Source organism: Corticium candelabrum, chromosome 1, assembly GCF_963422355.1.
Source record: "Corticium candelabrum chromosome 1, ooCorCand1.1, whole genome shotgun sequence".
NCBI classification, from domain to species: domain Eukaryota; kingdom Metazoa; phylum Porifera; class Homoscleromorpha; order Homosclerophorida; family Plakinidae; genus Corticium; species Corticium candelabrum.
The window spans coordinates 488,566-501,065 of record NC_085085.1 but is presented as its reverse complement, the minus strand read 5'-3'; the positions used below and the strand labels follow the sequence as shown (position 1 = coordinate 501,065).

At 43.6% G+C, this 12,500-nt stretch overlaps 4 protein-coding genes across 4 annotated transcripts in view; 1 reads left to right on the top strand and 3 right to left on the bottom strand.

Annotated features, from left to right (window-relative positions):
- Positions 1-2,778, bottom strand: part of LOC134189583 (vinculin-like) — a 23,413-nt gene extending 20,635 nt beyond the window's left edge. Inside the window, exons 1-2 of the mRNA XM_062657904.1 lie at positions 2,627-2,778; positions 1,136-1,282 (exon numbers count right to left, since the gene is read on the bottom strand). Of these exons, the coding sequence (XP_062513888.1) occupies positions 1,136-1,282; positions 2,627-2,701 (222 nt within the window). The 5' untranslated portion in view covers positions 2,702-2,778. The remainder of the gene's footprint in view (positions 1-1,135; positions 1,283-2,626) is intronic.
- A 217-nt stretch (positions 2,779-2,995) lies between these two features.
- On the top strand, positions 2,996-4,148 carry LOC134194815 (uncharacterized). The gene is made up of 5 exons (XM_062663785.1): positions 2,996-3,113; positions 3,171-3,218; positions 3,376-3,451; positions 3,808-3,833; positions 3,897-4,148. Exons 1-5 carry the CDS (start codon positions 3,021-3,023, stop codon positions 4,011-4,013), a joined length of 360 nt encoding a protein of 119 aa, XP_062519769.1. The 5' UTR covers positions 2,996-3,020; the 3' UTR covers positions 4,014-4,148.
- A 191-nt stretch (positions 4,149-4,339) lies between these two features.
- On the bottom strand, positions 4,340-6,638 carry LOC134185204 (GPI transamidase component PIG-T-like). Its single transcript, XM_062652989.1, has 2 exons — positions 6,479-6,638; positions 4,340-5,922 (listed from the first exon to the last, which is right to left on the bottom strand). The coding sequence occupies exons 1-2, from the start codon at positions 6,556-6,558 to the stop codon at positions 4,398-4,400; spliced, it is 1,605 nt and encodes a 534-aa protein (XP_062508973.1). The 5' UTR covers positions 6,559-6,638; the 3' UTR covers positions 4,340-4,397.
- Positions 6,639-10,248: 3,610 nt separating this feature from the next.
- Positions 10,249-12,500, bottom strand: part of LOC134180905 (3'-5' exoribonuclease 1-like) — a 6,340-nt gene continuing 4,088 nt past the window's right edge. Inside the window, exon 4 of the mRNA XM_062648092.1 lies at positions 10,249-10,765. Within this exon, the coding sequence (XP_062504076.1) occupies positions 10,474-10,765 (292 nt within the window). The 3' untranslated portion in view covers positions 10,249-10,473. The remainder of the gene's footprint in view (positions 10,766-12,500) is intronic.

Here is a 12,500-nt window from a genome sequence, read left to right as displayed (position 1 = left end):
AGATGGACGGACGGACAGACAGATCCCGGATAAAGAGTGGCGGACCACACATTTCTAGTCTGTTCATCTCAAGGATCAAGGAGAAGAGTTTTCAAGTCGTGGTCCAAGTCATCGTTCGCGGCTTCGGCCGCTAACGCCGTTTATGACTCTGTTGGCCATTGGGGCCCCCTTTCGTGTTTGATCGTTTGTTTGCTCACCTTTTCATCTGCACAGTCTGCTGTCTACAAGTCATTGTTTGGTACTTCCCTCTTCGTGTCTTTGCGCCAACATTTCCTTTGTTTGAGCGTCGTCATCGTGGATTGTACGCATCTTTACCTCGCATCAGTGCTAGGCGTCTTCTACGGTGGCCATGCACGTCGTGATGTCTTCCTCTACCCATACTGTCTACTCCTCTGTATCAACATTGTCATCATGGATTGTACGCATCTTTACCTCGCGTCAGCGCTAGGCGTCTTCTACGGTGGCCATGCACGTCGTGATGTCTTCCTCTACCCATACTGTCTACTCCTCTGTATCAACATTGTCATCATGGATTGTACGCATCTTTACCTCGCGTCAGCGCTAGGCGTCTTCTACGGTGGCCATGTACGTCGTGATGTCTTCCTCTACCCATATTGTCTACTCCTCTGTATCAACATTGTCATCATGGATTGCACACATCTTTACCTTGCGTCAGCGCTAGGCGTCTTCTATGGTGGCCATGCACGTTGTGATGTCCATCCATGTTATCCGGGAGACAGACAGACAATGTTCAGTTTTTTGTTTTTTAGTTGTCATTGTAATGTAGTGTATCGTGCTTTGCTTAATTTGATTTAGCCTGTAATAGTTCTGATTTATGAAAATATAATACCATTGACAGACAGACAGACGGACAGACAGACAGACAGACAAACAGGCAGACAGACATACAGACAGACAAACAAACAGACAGATAGACAGAGAAACAGACAGACAGACAGACAGACATACATACATACAGACAAACAGACAGACAGACAGACAGACAAACAAACAGACAGACAAACAAACAGACAGACAAACAGACAGACAGACAGACAAACAGACAGACAGACAGACAGACAGACAAACAGACAGACACACACACACACACACACCATCCACACGACATTCGTACTTCATCATTGCTGTCAACTGCTATACGTTCAGCTGTTGCTGACAGTCTGTCTGTTGTCTCGATGACTCGCTGTGCAGACGGAACAAGATTTGGCATACGAGACCCATCTTTGTATCTTGTGTCATTCACTACAACCAATTGCTCCACCTACACATGTAATACAATGTCAAACTCATTGGCTTCCTACAATGTGCAGACAGGCACATATGGAAACTCACAGACAGACAAAAAGACACCACACACACACACACACACACACACACACACACACACACACACACACACACACACACACACTCACACACACACACACACACAAACAAACAAACAGAGAGACAGACACAGAGACAGACAAACAGAGAGACAGACATACAGGTAGACAAACAGACATACACACACACACACACACACACACACACACACACACACACACACACACACACACACACACACACAGACAGACAGAGAGACAGACAAACAGAGAGACAGACATACAGGTAGACAAACAGACACACACACACACACACACACACACACACACACACACACACACAGACAAAGAGACAGACAAACAGAGAGACAGACATACAGGTAGACAAACACACACACACACACACACACACACACACACACACACACACACACACACACACACACACACACACACAGCCAGCCAGCCAAACAGACAGACAAACAAATAGACAAACAAACAGATACGTCTATTATAGAGAGATGGCTTGACAAAGAGAGAGATAAAAAAATAGACCAAACAAAATAAGTTCGTTTATCAAATACATGAGACCATTGTATTGGAGGGATGCATCTCACAATACACTAAACTATTGTATTGGAGGGATGCATCTCTCAACACATTAGACTATTGTATTGGAGGTATGCATCTCACAATACATGAGACTATTGTATTGGAGGGATACATCTCCCAATACAGTAGGCTATTGTATAGAAGGGATGCATCTCACAATACACTAGACTATTGTATTGGAGGGATGCATCTCACAATACACTAGACTATTGTATTGGAGGAATGCATCTCACAATACACTACACTACTGTATTGAAGGGATGCATCTTACAACACACTAGACTATTGTATTGAAGAGATGCATCTCATAACACCCTAAACTATTGTATTGGAGGAATGCATCTCTTTGCCTACTGCATCAAACGAATGCATCTCTCAATACATTATTTTTGTGCTAGAAGATACAGATCACAATACATTAAAATATTGCACTCGAGCTCCCCACACATCAGATCTCACTGTCTACTCCAAAACCACCACAACACATCAGCTCTACCACGCATGCTCTGCTCTGCAGCAAGCCAACAATCCTACGATCCATAACCAAGGAGCATAAAATCAGACCGATGTCATAAAACAGACAAAAGAAACGCATGTGAGTGCATTCCGAGTCCCATCTCATCACGTATGCAGCAATTTCGGTTCCTCCCTCTTCACTCTCACCTTACCTGACTCTCGATCGGTTCCATAACCTGCCGCATCACTTTGGTCTGAATCGCCACGCTCAACACGCCGGCTGCCATCCTTCAAAACGTGTCTTCAGACCGGAAGCGACGACAAGACAGCAACACACACCTACAGTGTGCACATCCGGGTACTAACAATAACAAGTATACTTATCCGGGTACTTTTGCATAGCTACGTATCCGGGATATTAATTTGGAATGTATAAATAATAATTTGCGTTAATAGGTAACAGTACGTAATTAATGTTTTTGTCATGATGTGTGCAAAGTGCCGAAACGTTACAAACACTTGCAAGACACAAAGACGAAAAGTGACTGCAACATGTCACTACGTCACGTGACTTGTAACACAAGTTAATATCCCGGATAACATCGAATGATGGCCGAAACTTCTCCAATCTTCGGTTCCAACCCGTCGAAACCGGCGCAAGATCCATTATTTTACGATAAAGCAGACACTCCAAAGACGGTAAACCTTATTACTCTGTCGTCCTGTGTGAACGCGAAATTAAAATTTTTCTCTTAGAGAGCGTTGCAGATCGCCTTCGTTTCTTGTGTCATCATAGCAGTTGGGGTAAGCAAGCTATTGCGAGGAGTGTAGTATTGAGGCAGTGATGGTGTATGCGCCATTGACAGGCGCTTCTCTGCTGACATGCTCAGCATGTGTTGTGCTGTCTCTGTCATGTGACGGTTGTGGTTTCGTCACTTGAGTCATTGGTCGTTGTGTGTAGATCACGTTCATTCTTTCTATTGTGCGAGCTTTACAAGAGGATGGCATCTATATTCTGTTGTTCGTCAGTCTTATTAGTGAGTTGGCATCGAATGATGAAGGGTAGATGTGTGGGGGACATCTGTTTGGTTGTCTAATGTATTGTGAGATGCATCCCTCCAATACAATAGTCTAGTGTATTGTGAGATGCATCCCTCCAATACAATAATCTAGTGTATTGTGAGATGCATCCCTCCAATACAATAGTCTAATGTATTGTGAGATGCATCCCTCCAATACAATAGTCTAGTGTATTGTGAGATGCATGTGCATCCATGCACACACACACACACACACACACACACACACACACACACACACACACACACACACACACACACACACACACTGTACATTGTACATTGTACGTGCATCTAACTTCATTCTCTTTCAGGTTTTGCGCAAACCGAAGTCTTTCTGGTATCATTCTCACTCTGATTATCTTGCCGTTGTGACCCTGACACTTGACTGTTTTTGTCACAGTTTTGGTGGATAAGAAAAGGTGACGTGCCCAAGGAGAAGTTCAACTGGCTATACATCATCGGCTTCTGTGTTCTGATTGAAAGCATCTTTACTGACATTCTTCTGTTTCATGCATGACTTTTCACCCTTGTATCATACGATTGTGTCCTATTGTTGATTTGGATTGTTGCTGATATTTGAATTTGCTACTAGTTGAAAGCAATAAGCTGTATGCAAAACATGATGTAAATTTTGTTGTAATCAGAGTGTGGCTGTGGGATGTTGTTTGCATTAACAGAGTGCTGTGTGTGTGTGTGTGTGTGTGTGTGTGTGTGTGTGTGTGTGTGGTGTGTGTGTGTGTGTGGTGTGTGTGTGTGTGTGTGTGTGTGTGTGTGTGTGTGTGTGTGTGTGTGTGTGTGTGTGTGTGTGTGTCATGTAGAGACAAAGAAACACGTGAGGGAAATTGCTACAAATTTCTAATCATTTACATTGTAGTGTGACATCAACTAGCTACATACATCATCACTGTTGGCCACTCGGTTGGGCCTTCGACGTTCTCCTACTGAACACTTTCTTCAACCGTTGCCGTAATTCACCCAGTTTAGTCAACTTGTCTCTACTCTCAGCCACAAACCGTTTCGTTGTCAAGTTGTGTATCGCTCCGAACGCGATGGCAATGATCGTACACACAAAACAAATCACGTTATACGGCATACTAAAATCTGGTGTTGCCATGACAACCAACTGAGGCTCCGTATAGATACACTGAGCGGCAGGTGAACGAGGGAACGAAGCCGACGACTTTGTGACAAACGAAATCGCAGCCGACGGAATGTAAAATCCATGGTTGGCATCAGGAGGATGTTCTGTCCACCGGAGAAACGCCTTCTGGAAACGAACCGAGAAGTGAACAGTCGATTCCGATGGAATGTCGAACAGCAACTCCAACGTATGAGGCCGAGCACGGTCCTTGCCGGGAACATAGTTGAGCTGTTCGGTCATCACGAACGGCTCGCCGTTCAGCTCGATACGAAGGCTGCTGATGTAGACACGGAAGTACCACGGAACCAGCTGCAACAACGATGCATTCACGACATCTCCTTCTCCCATGTTTGTCACCTCAATATGCAAATATCCAAACTCTTTTCCGTATGCTAACACATACGAGCGAGCAAAGAGAGGCGACGACTGCAAACTCATCGGATACGAAAACTCGTTCTTCCATTTCATTACGACATTGAGCCCCGCGTCTTGATCACCTCGACTGTTCACGTCATACTCGACGAGTTCTCCGTGTTCACCTCGTCTCCGTCTATCATATAGGGGCGAGAACTCGACGTCGTCGCCAGCAGGTATGTCAACATAAATGGTGCTGCTGTGAGAGAGTGGACACGGAGATGACACAGTTCGTCCGAATAGACTCTTCATAGACCAGTTTCTCTGTGCCCGACGTTTCCGCAAAGGATCGAAGACGACAGTCAAGACGTGCTTCAACTCTAATTTCAATTCGCTCGTCGAACAGGCTGTGTGTTGGTCACACGTGAGTGTGACGTGAATACCAAGAGAATGGTAATTCGTGTTGTACAATGTGAGAGCATTGAGGAGTGTTGCTAGTCCAGCCTTTGACGTACACGGTAGCAGCTTGCTCCACGGCGTCAGATTCTCTGTGCACACGGCTTCTCGTGTCAGACTGACGTATCGTAGACATGACCGGTTAGTGTGTGATGGGTTGAAACCGTTTGCATGAAACGACAATGTGGGTATTGCCGTGTTCGTCTCATCGATTGAATTTAGGGATGCACAGAAGAGACCAGAGAGAGTACTGGTGAGTCCTCGCCAATTGCTGTCACTGTCGGACACAGTGGGAAGGAACCACGCCCACATCTGGACCCCGGGAGGGGAGGGGTGGGGAGCATAGCCCCATACATTGTGCTGCCAGTGTCCTTGTGTGAGGGAGAGGTGAAGCTCGTAGACGGAAAACTTGTGGAGGATCTGTCCGAGCGATTTTGGAAATAAGTCATAATGTTGTGCAAACTCTGAAGCAGCTCTACGCACATACACAATAACAATCTGATATGGATGTCACATCATGCGAATGTAAACTAACAAAAAGCAACTAAAATAGTCAGACCTATATTTATATGGGAATTCCAAACAGACAGACAGACAGACAGACAGACAGACAGACCAACAGACAGACACAAACAGATAGACAGGGGAGACAGACAGGAAAACAGACAGACAAACAGACAGACAGACAGACAGACAAATAGACAGACAGACAGACAGACAGACAGACAGACCAACAGACAGACACAAACAGATAGACAGGGGAGACAGACAGGAAAACAGACAGACAAACAGACAGACAGACAGACAGACAAATAGACAGACAGACAGATAGAAAGACATACAAACAGACAGACAAATAAATTGACAAACAACAAAAACAGACAAACAAACAATCAGACAGACAAACAGACAAACAGACAGACAGACAAAATGCCAAATATATAAACACACACACACACACACACACACACACACACACACACACACACACACACACACACACACACACACACACACACACACACACACACCTGTCTGTTACAATCTCCGCGTTGGATTCGATTGTAAACTCGAAATGGGCCGCCACTTTCCCATCCTGAAGTGGACGCATCACGAGTTCCTCTCTAAACGTGTCCGATGCAATAGCAACGACGACTAAAATGCGTCCGAATACCAACAAAAATTTAGACATACCGGGCAGTTAATTGATATCAACATGCAGACGGCCTTGGAGTTTCGACCGGAGGTAACACGTACAGCGGCACATAATAGTTTAGAATTATGAAAGCGTTTGTGCAACATTTAAAATAAGATATGCTGTCACACATTATTGTCTCAACAGTTATTTAATGTAGTAATTGATATCAACGTGTGTTGTTAAAATTTATTGTGTAATTAATTAATTAATTATTAGCGAGACTCGAGTGTCCTTACATGGACCGGCAGAGCGTCTGGTAACTGACAAAGTGCTACTGATATTACCGTTTTTGAGTGCGCGCGCGCGCGTGTGCGTGTGCGTGTGCGTGCGTGCGTGTGTGTGTGTGTGTGTGTGTGTGTGTGTGTGTGTGCGTGCGCGTGTGCGTGCGTGTGTGCGTGCGTGTGTGTGCGTGCGTGCGTGCGTGCGTGTGTGTGTGTGTGTGTGTGTGTGTGTGTGTGTGTGTGTGTGTGTGTGTGTGTGTGTGTGTCACCGTTCATGATAACAAAGTCTTATAGTGTTTACTAAATTTACGTCTAGACTCTAGCGGAGACCGTCATTATCTCAATGCCGTAAGCGACCACCTTGTGCTGCTGTAAATACCTAACTGCCACAAAGTATGTTCTCTTACCCTTGATTAACTCTGTAACGCGTCAACTCACTCTAGCTACGCATATGATTGAACATTCAAGAGTACACCTAATACGTACAAAAGCATTTAGGAAGACTAGAGTATCCTATACTATAATAAACACATAAAACTAGATCACCATCTGATGTAGTTTTATCAGATTGAACGTAAGCACCAGCGCAAGCTGTTTATGACCGCAAGCTGTTTATGACCGCGACAAGGTTCTAGTATATGATATGATATGATATGATATGATATGATATGATATGATATGATCTATTGTTTCATGCAGTTTTTCTCGCTGTTACAAAAGAGATGGAATGCTGTGCTGCAACTGTGTTGCTTGATAGAGAGGAAAGATGGACACTTGATGTGACGGACAGACGGACAATTAATAGCTGGTAACTTAGCCTAGATAAACCGCATGCAATGTGGTATTTACCTCAGAGCGTCACGTGGACTGGTAGTATGAAGTTATTTGACACTAGATCGATAAGTTAAGCTAACAGGTTCCACAAGTAGTAGGACCTGCATACCTGCATGCACGTTGTCTAGACGCGTCTGTTTTGGCAGAAATAGTCATTCTGGTGCAAAGTGTCTAGTATTAGGAGGTGCAGTGTCAGTAATAGGAGGTGCAAAATATTGCTCGGTTTTGAGGCTGTGGGCCATGCATGCCTTCTAGACAATTGACTATTGTCTTGCCTAGCATTTTAGTTAAATACGGATGTGATACAGTGCATGCATGCATCCTCGTATAGGCAGTCGACCTCTAGAGTCTACATCTACACTGTAACGTTTCTTCATGCTTAGTAGGTATACATGCAGTACATTTACTGACCACCTTTCGAGGAAGATGCACGTGGGTGCATCAGTGGATGCATCAGTGGTAATGTATGGATGTGTATCTTGCAGACCATGCATTGAAGGTAGCTTTCTAGTACGCATGCAATTGAGACTTGCATTAGGCGCTATAGTCTCTCTCTCTCTATTACTAGAACAGAGACTATATATGAAGGCATGTCCACTGATAACAGTGATGACTCTCTCTAGTGTCCTCTGTGTCTCTGATGGGATTTAACACCTGCTTTTGAACGGCATTCCTTGCCACAAGATTGGCAAACAAATGACTTGTTGGTAGGAACAATTTGTTCTTTCCGTTTCTGACGTTGAGCTTGAAGATGTCTAATACTCCAAGAAAAACAAAAAGCGACACAAAAGACAAACTTATATATATATATATATATATATATATATATATATATATATATATAGACATAATCTTCTGACCAATTTGTTCTACTACAACTATATAAACAGTGAAATATATTTGTTAATGTCTAGTGTACTCACAATGTCGGTCTAGTTTGTATTAGACGCATGCAGCACAGCCTCACTGCATTTGAAAATCACTATATAATACACGCGGCTAGGGGATTTATTGATTGATTGGGAAACTTTTAATGTTCCTGGCTCTGGTAGCCTACAAAGCATGAGCGGCAAACCAAGGCTTAGAACATACTCACTAAGAATCAAAAACACCCCGCCTTTACCTCTAGAGAATTAATTAACCAAAAGGGTCATTGTAGTAAGAGACAATGCACTGGAACTTCAACTAATAGTCTAGTATGTATACATGTCCAGAAACCAGACAAGTGTTCATTCAATTTACAGAAATACAACAATGGCAACCGTCTATGTTTTCGATCTTTCTGTATTGATTCCTAACACTAAAAGACCAGATAATATATATACACATAGAATGTAAAAACATGTGGTAGTCCAAAAAAAGAAGCTAACAAAGAACGTGGAAAAACCCCGGAAGTATACATTACTGGTAACTCTATGCATTGACCTCGTCTAGGTATCTAGTTCTAAAACAGGCTTCTGTCCGACTGACCCTAACTCGGTCACTATACAACATACATACAACTACCAAACACCAACGGTTTGCGCATTACTCAGTATTTCCCGGAAGTTAACCGGTGCACTCTTCCTCTACATTTGTAGATCTCCTCTACTCATCACGTCCACCATTTGTCACATCAACGAGGTAACACCGGAATACGATGCGACGGCACAACACACGACGACGAGACGGGCTTTGCATACCGCACAGGCTGCACACCAACAACACACTATAGTCTAACATTTCATGTCTCTAAATACCTTTGCACCCACCAACCGCCACAACAACCCTATCCCTTATCCTCGCTATTCAACCGACCGCATGCTGCACATGCCCTACAATCTCCCCACCGACTGTATCTCACCTTCACGCTGTTATTTACGCTTGAAAATGGCGATTCCGGCGCCAGTGAGCGTCCGTACATTGCTCCCGTGCTCATGGCCAAAGCAGCCAAAACGACGTTTGCTTTCCATCCCAGCATGTCGGCCTAGACCTTCGCGTTGCTCTACTCTTTGCGTGTTGTGTGTCTAAAAGCGTGGGGTTTCAGTAGGAACTCGTACAGTCGATGACAAGCCTCTGACGTCTCTAGCACGCCAGCAAATGGTCAATATGTGAAGTCTGAGCAGCTGCGTGAAGTGAAGCAGACGCACAAGGAGTTGACGCCTGATGAGACGATTAGAAGAGACAGACGCAGTAGAGCAAAGTAACTGATAGAAAAACAAGCTAAGGATCATATATATTAGCTGAGCTTGGTGTACTGATATGATTAGCACCAGGTACCGCCCTAGTGTAACACTAGAAGGGGATACGTTGAGTTACACCATGAGTGACAACACCCAGGTTGCCGTTTCCATGCTATGGGGTAAATTCTCAGGCCTAGAGTTGCAGTCCCAGACAAAACAGAAAGGTAAGTAATTACACACACACACACACACACACACACACACACACACACACACACACACACACACACACACACACACGCACGCACGCACGCACGCACGCACGCACGCACGCACGCACACACACACACACACACACACACACACACACACACACACACACACACACAACGGCTATGCTGTATTCTACAACTCCTAGATACGAATGTAGGCATTAAAGAAATTTATCATGTAAAATATCAACAATTTAAAAATAGTATTGATATCAACAATTTTAGCCCTAAAGTGCCCCTTGAAGCCACAATTTTACTTCCCGTCAATTCTACTACACCAACAATGCAAAAGCTAGCCCCTACTCCATTTCATAAAACAAATTAAAATTAATATATTGATTACTGCAGCAACACCTCACGATTGTTCCTCAATACGTAGCCATCACGCATCATTTGCTGCATGATTGTGGCAATGTTTCGAGCGTCGTCGATGCCGCTGTGTTCTTGACCTTCAAATTCGAGTTCAAGCATGCTGAGCATGCCAGCAATGGAAAGGTCGCCATCATGAATGTTGACTGAATAGAGATTGCTGAAGTGTCTCTTCATGTTGACATAGTGTTGAGCATAAGGAGGAAATGGTTGCTCACAGAACTTGCATTGGTCGAACAGAAATTTTTGTAAGTCCCAAGGACTGCAAATAGAAACACTAATAAGTTAATTTATATGTAAATGTGTGTGTGTGTGTGTGTGTGTGTGTGTGTGTGTGTGTGTGTGTGTGTGTGTGTGTGTGTGTGTGTGTGTGTGTGTGTGTGTGTGTGTGTATGCATGTATGTATGTATGTGTGTGCATGTATGTATGGTCTTGATTTTTGTCTTCTGTCTACTGTTAAAGCTGGCAGCAGCCTCAGGGATCAAGCTTGCCTTAGTACTTTGTCTGCTCCCCATTCTGGTTCATGGTTACGGGCATTTCCAAACCCCAAAGTTGGCCTGTCTATGACCAGAGAGGAGTTTACAACAGCATCTAAAATCTGGTTAGGTTTGCCCTTCTTTTCATCACAAAGCTGTAATCTCCGATGTATCTGTGGTCATGTGTCAGACAAATATCTCAACCATTTATTGGGCTGTGGAAGACGATCATTGCGCACCAAAAGGCACGACGCCTTACGAGACGTGCTATTTCAACATCTAATCTCTGATAACAGTGATTGCAAAGTAGAACAGGGCTGCAGTTCGAATAATTACAAGAAGCCAGGTGACCTATTTCATCCCGACTTCTTGGATGGCCCTTCAGCTTTCTTTGACATTACAGTCCGTAACTCGTTACTTCCCCGGTTCATTGCTATTGCCGCCACTCACCCTGGACAAGCAGCAGATGCAGGGGAAAGAGAGAAGGATCTCAAACATGATGATGATGATTCGCAGGCTGGATCACAATTTTTTCCACTGGCTGTGGAAACTCTTGGATTGTGGTCTCCTCAAAGTTTGGAAACTTTGAAAGTTATTGCCAAGAGAGCTGCTTACCACCGCAACATTACTACCAGCCAGTCTGTGTGCCAGCTACACGAACAGTTATCTGTGTGTCTGTGGAAATTTAACGCTTGTTTAGTTTTAGATCGTTTATGTTTAGATTGTGATGACTTAACTGGCTTGTCCTCTATTTAGTGGTCTAGACATCTATGTATAGTTGTACTTGAAGAAAAAATATATGATTCTCTTTATGTATGTATGTGTATCTATAGGTGTATGCATGTATGTATGTATCACTACTAAGTATGTGTGTATGCATGTGTATGCATGTGTATGCATGTATGTATGTGTGTATGCATGCATGCGATTGATTTAGAAGTTGTAAACCAACTTTTAATAATAACAAAAAAAGTGTATGCATTAGTTCCCTTGGGCAAGGAACTAACGTACAATTGCCTCTCTCTCAGTTCTGTCCAAGCAGCAAAGTGTCAGTTCCGTCCAAGCAGCAAAGATGAAGAGACTTGGTGACAAATAGTAACTGCTAGATTTAGATTGTAAAGTAGCAAAGTACCTAGTGTCTGCAGTAACCTGGGCCCTAAGGGTCCTTGTAACAAAAAAATGTGTATGCATGTGCGTATATATGTGCAATGTATGCATGCATATGTATGTGTGGTCTGGTCAGTTCTCTCATAGCCAGAAGACCACACGGCTATATATGAGCATTTCAATACTGATTGTTGAACGTACCAAATGCTGCAACGAGTTTGTAACAAAAATGCAAAGAAATTCCAGGCTAAATGCTACATGCGTTTCTCAATCTCACCTGATACCCCCAAAATGATCAAAAATGAAGAATAAGAGTGTATATGCAGTTGTAGACCTATACGTTGGTGTACTATCATAGTACTTGTATGTAGTATAGGTAGGTGTACTATAGTACTGTAGTGTACAGTACCTATA

Excerpts from the sequence above, each read along its gene's own strand:
- LOC134194815 (XM_062663785.1), top strand. The coding sequence starts at position 3,021 with ATGATGGCCGAAACTTCTCCAATCTTCGGTTCCAACCCGTCGAAACCG. Across the intron at positions 3,219-3,375 it reads GTGTCATCATAGCAGTTGGG|ATCACGTTCATTCTTTCTAT; the intron begins GTAAGCAAGCTA and ends CGTTGTGTGTAG. Across the intron at positions 3,452-3,807 it reads GTTGTTCGTCAGTCTTATTA|GTTTTGCGCAAACCGAAGTC; the intron begins GTGAGTTGGCAT and ends ATTCTCTTTCAG.
- LOC134185204 (XM_062652989.1), bottom strand. The coding sequence starts at position 6,558 with ATGCGTCCACTTCAGGATGGGAAAGTGGCGGCCCATTTCGAGTTTACA. Across the intron at positions 5,923-6,478 it reads GCGGAGATTGTAACAGACAG|AGCTGCTTCAGAGTTTGCAC; the intron begins GTGTGTGTGTGT and ends GTATGTGCGTAG.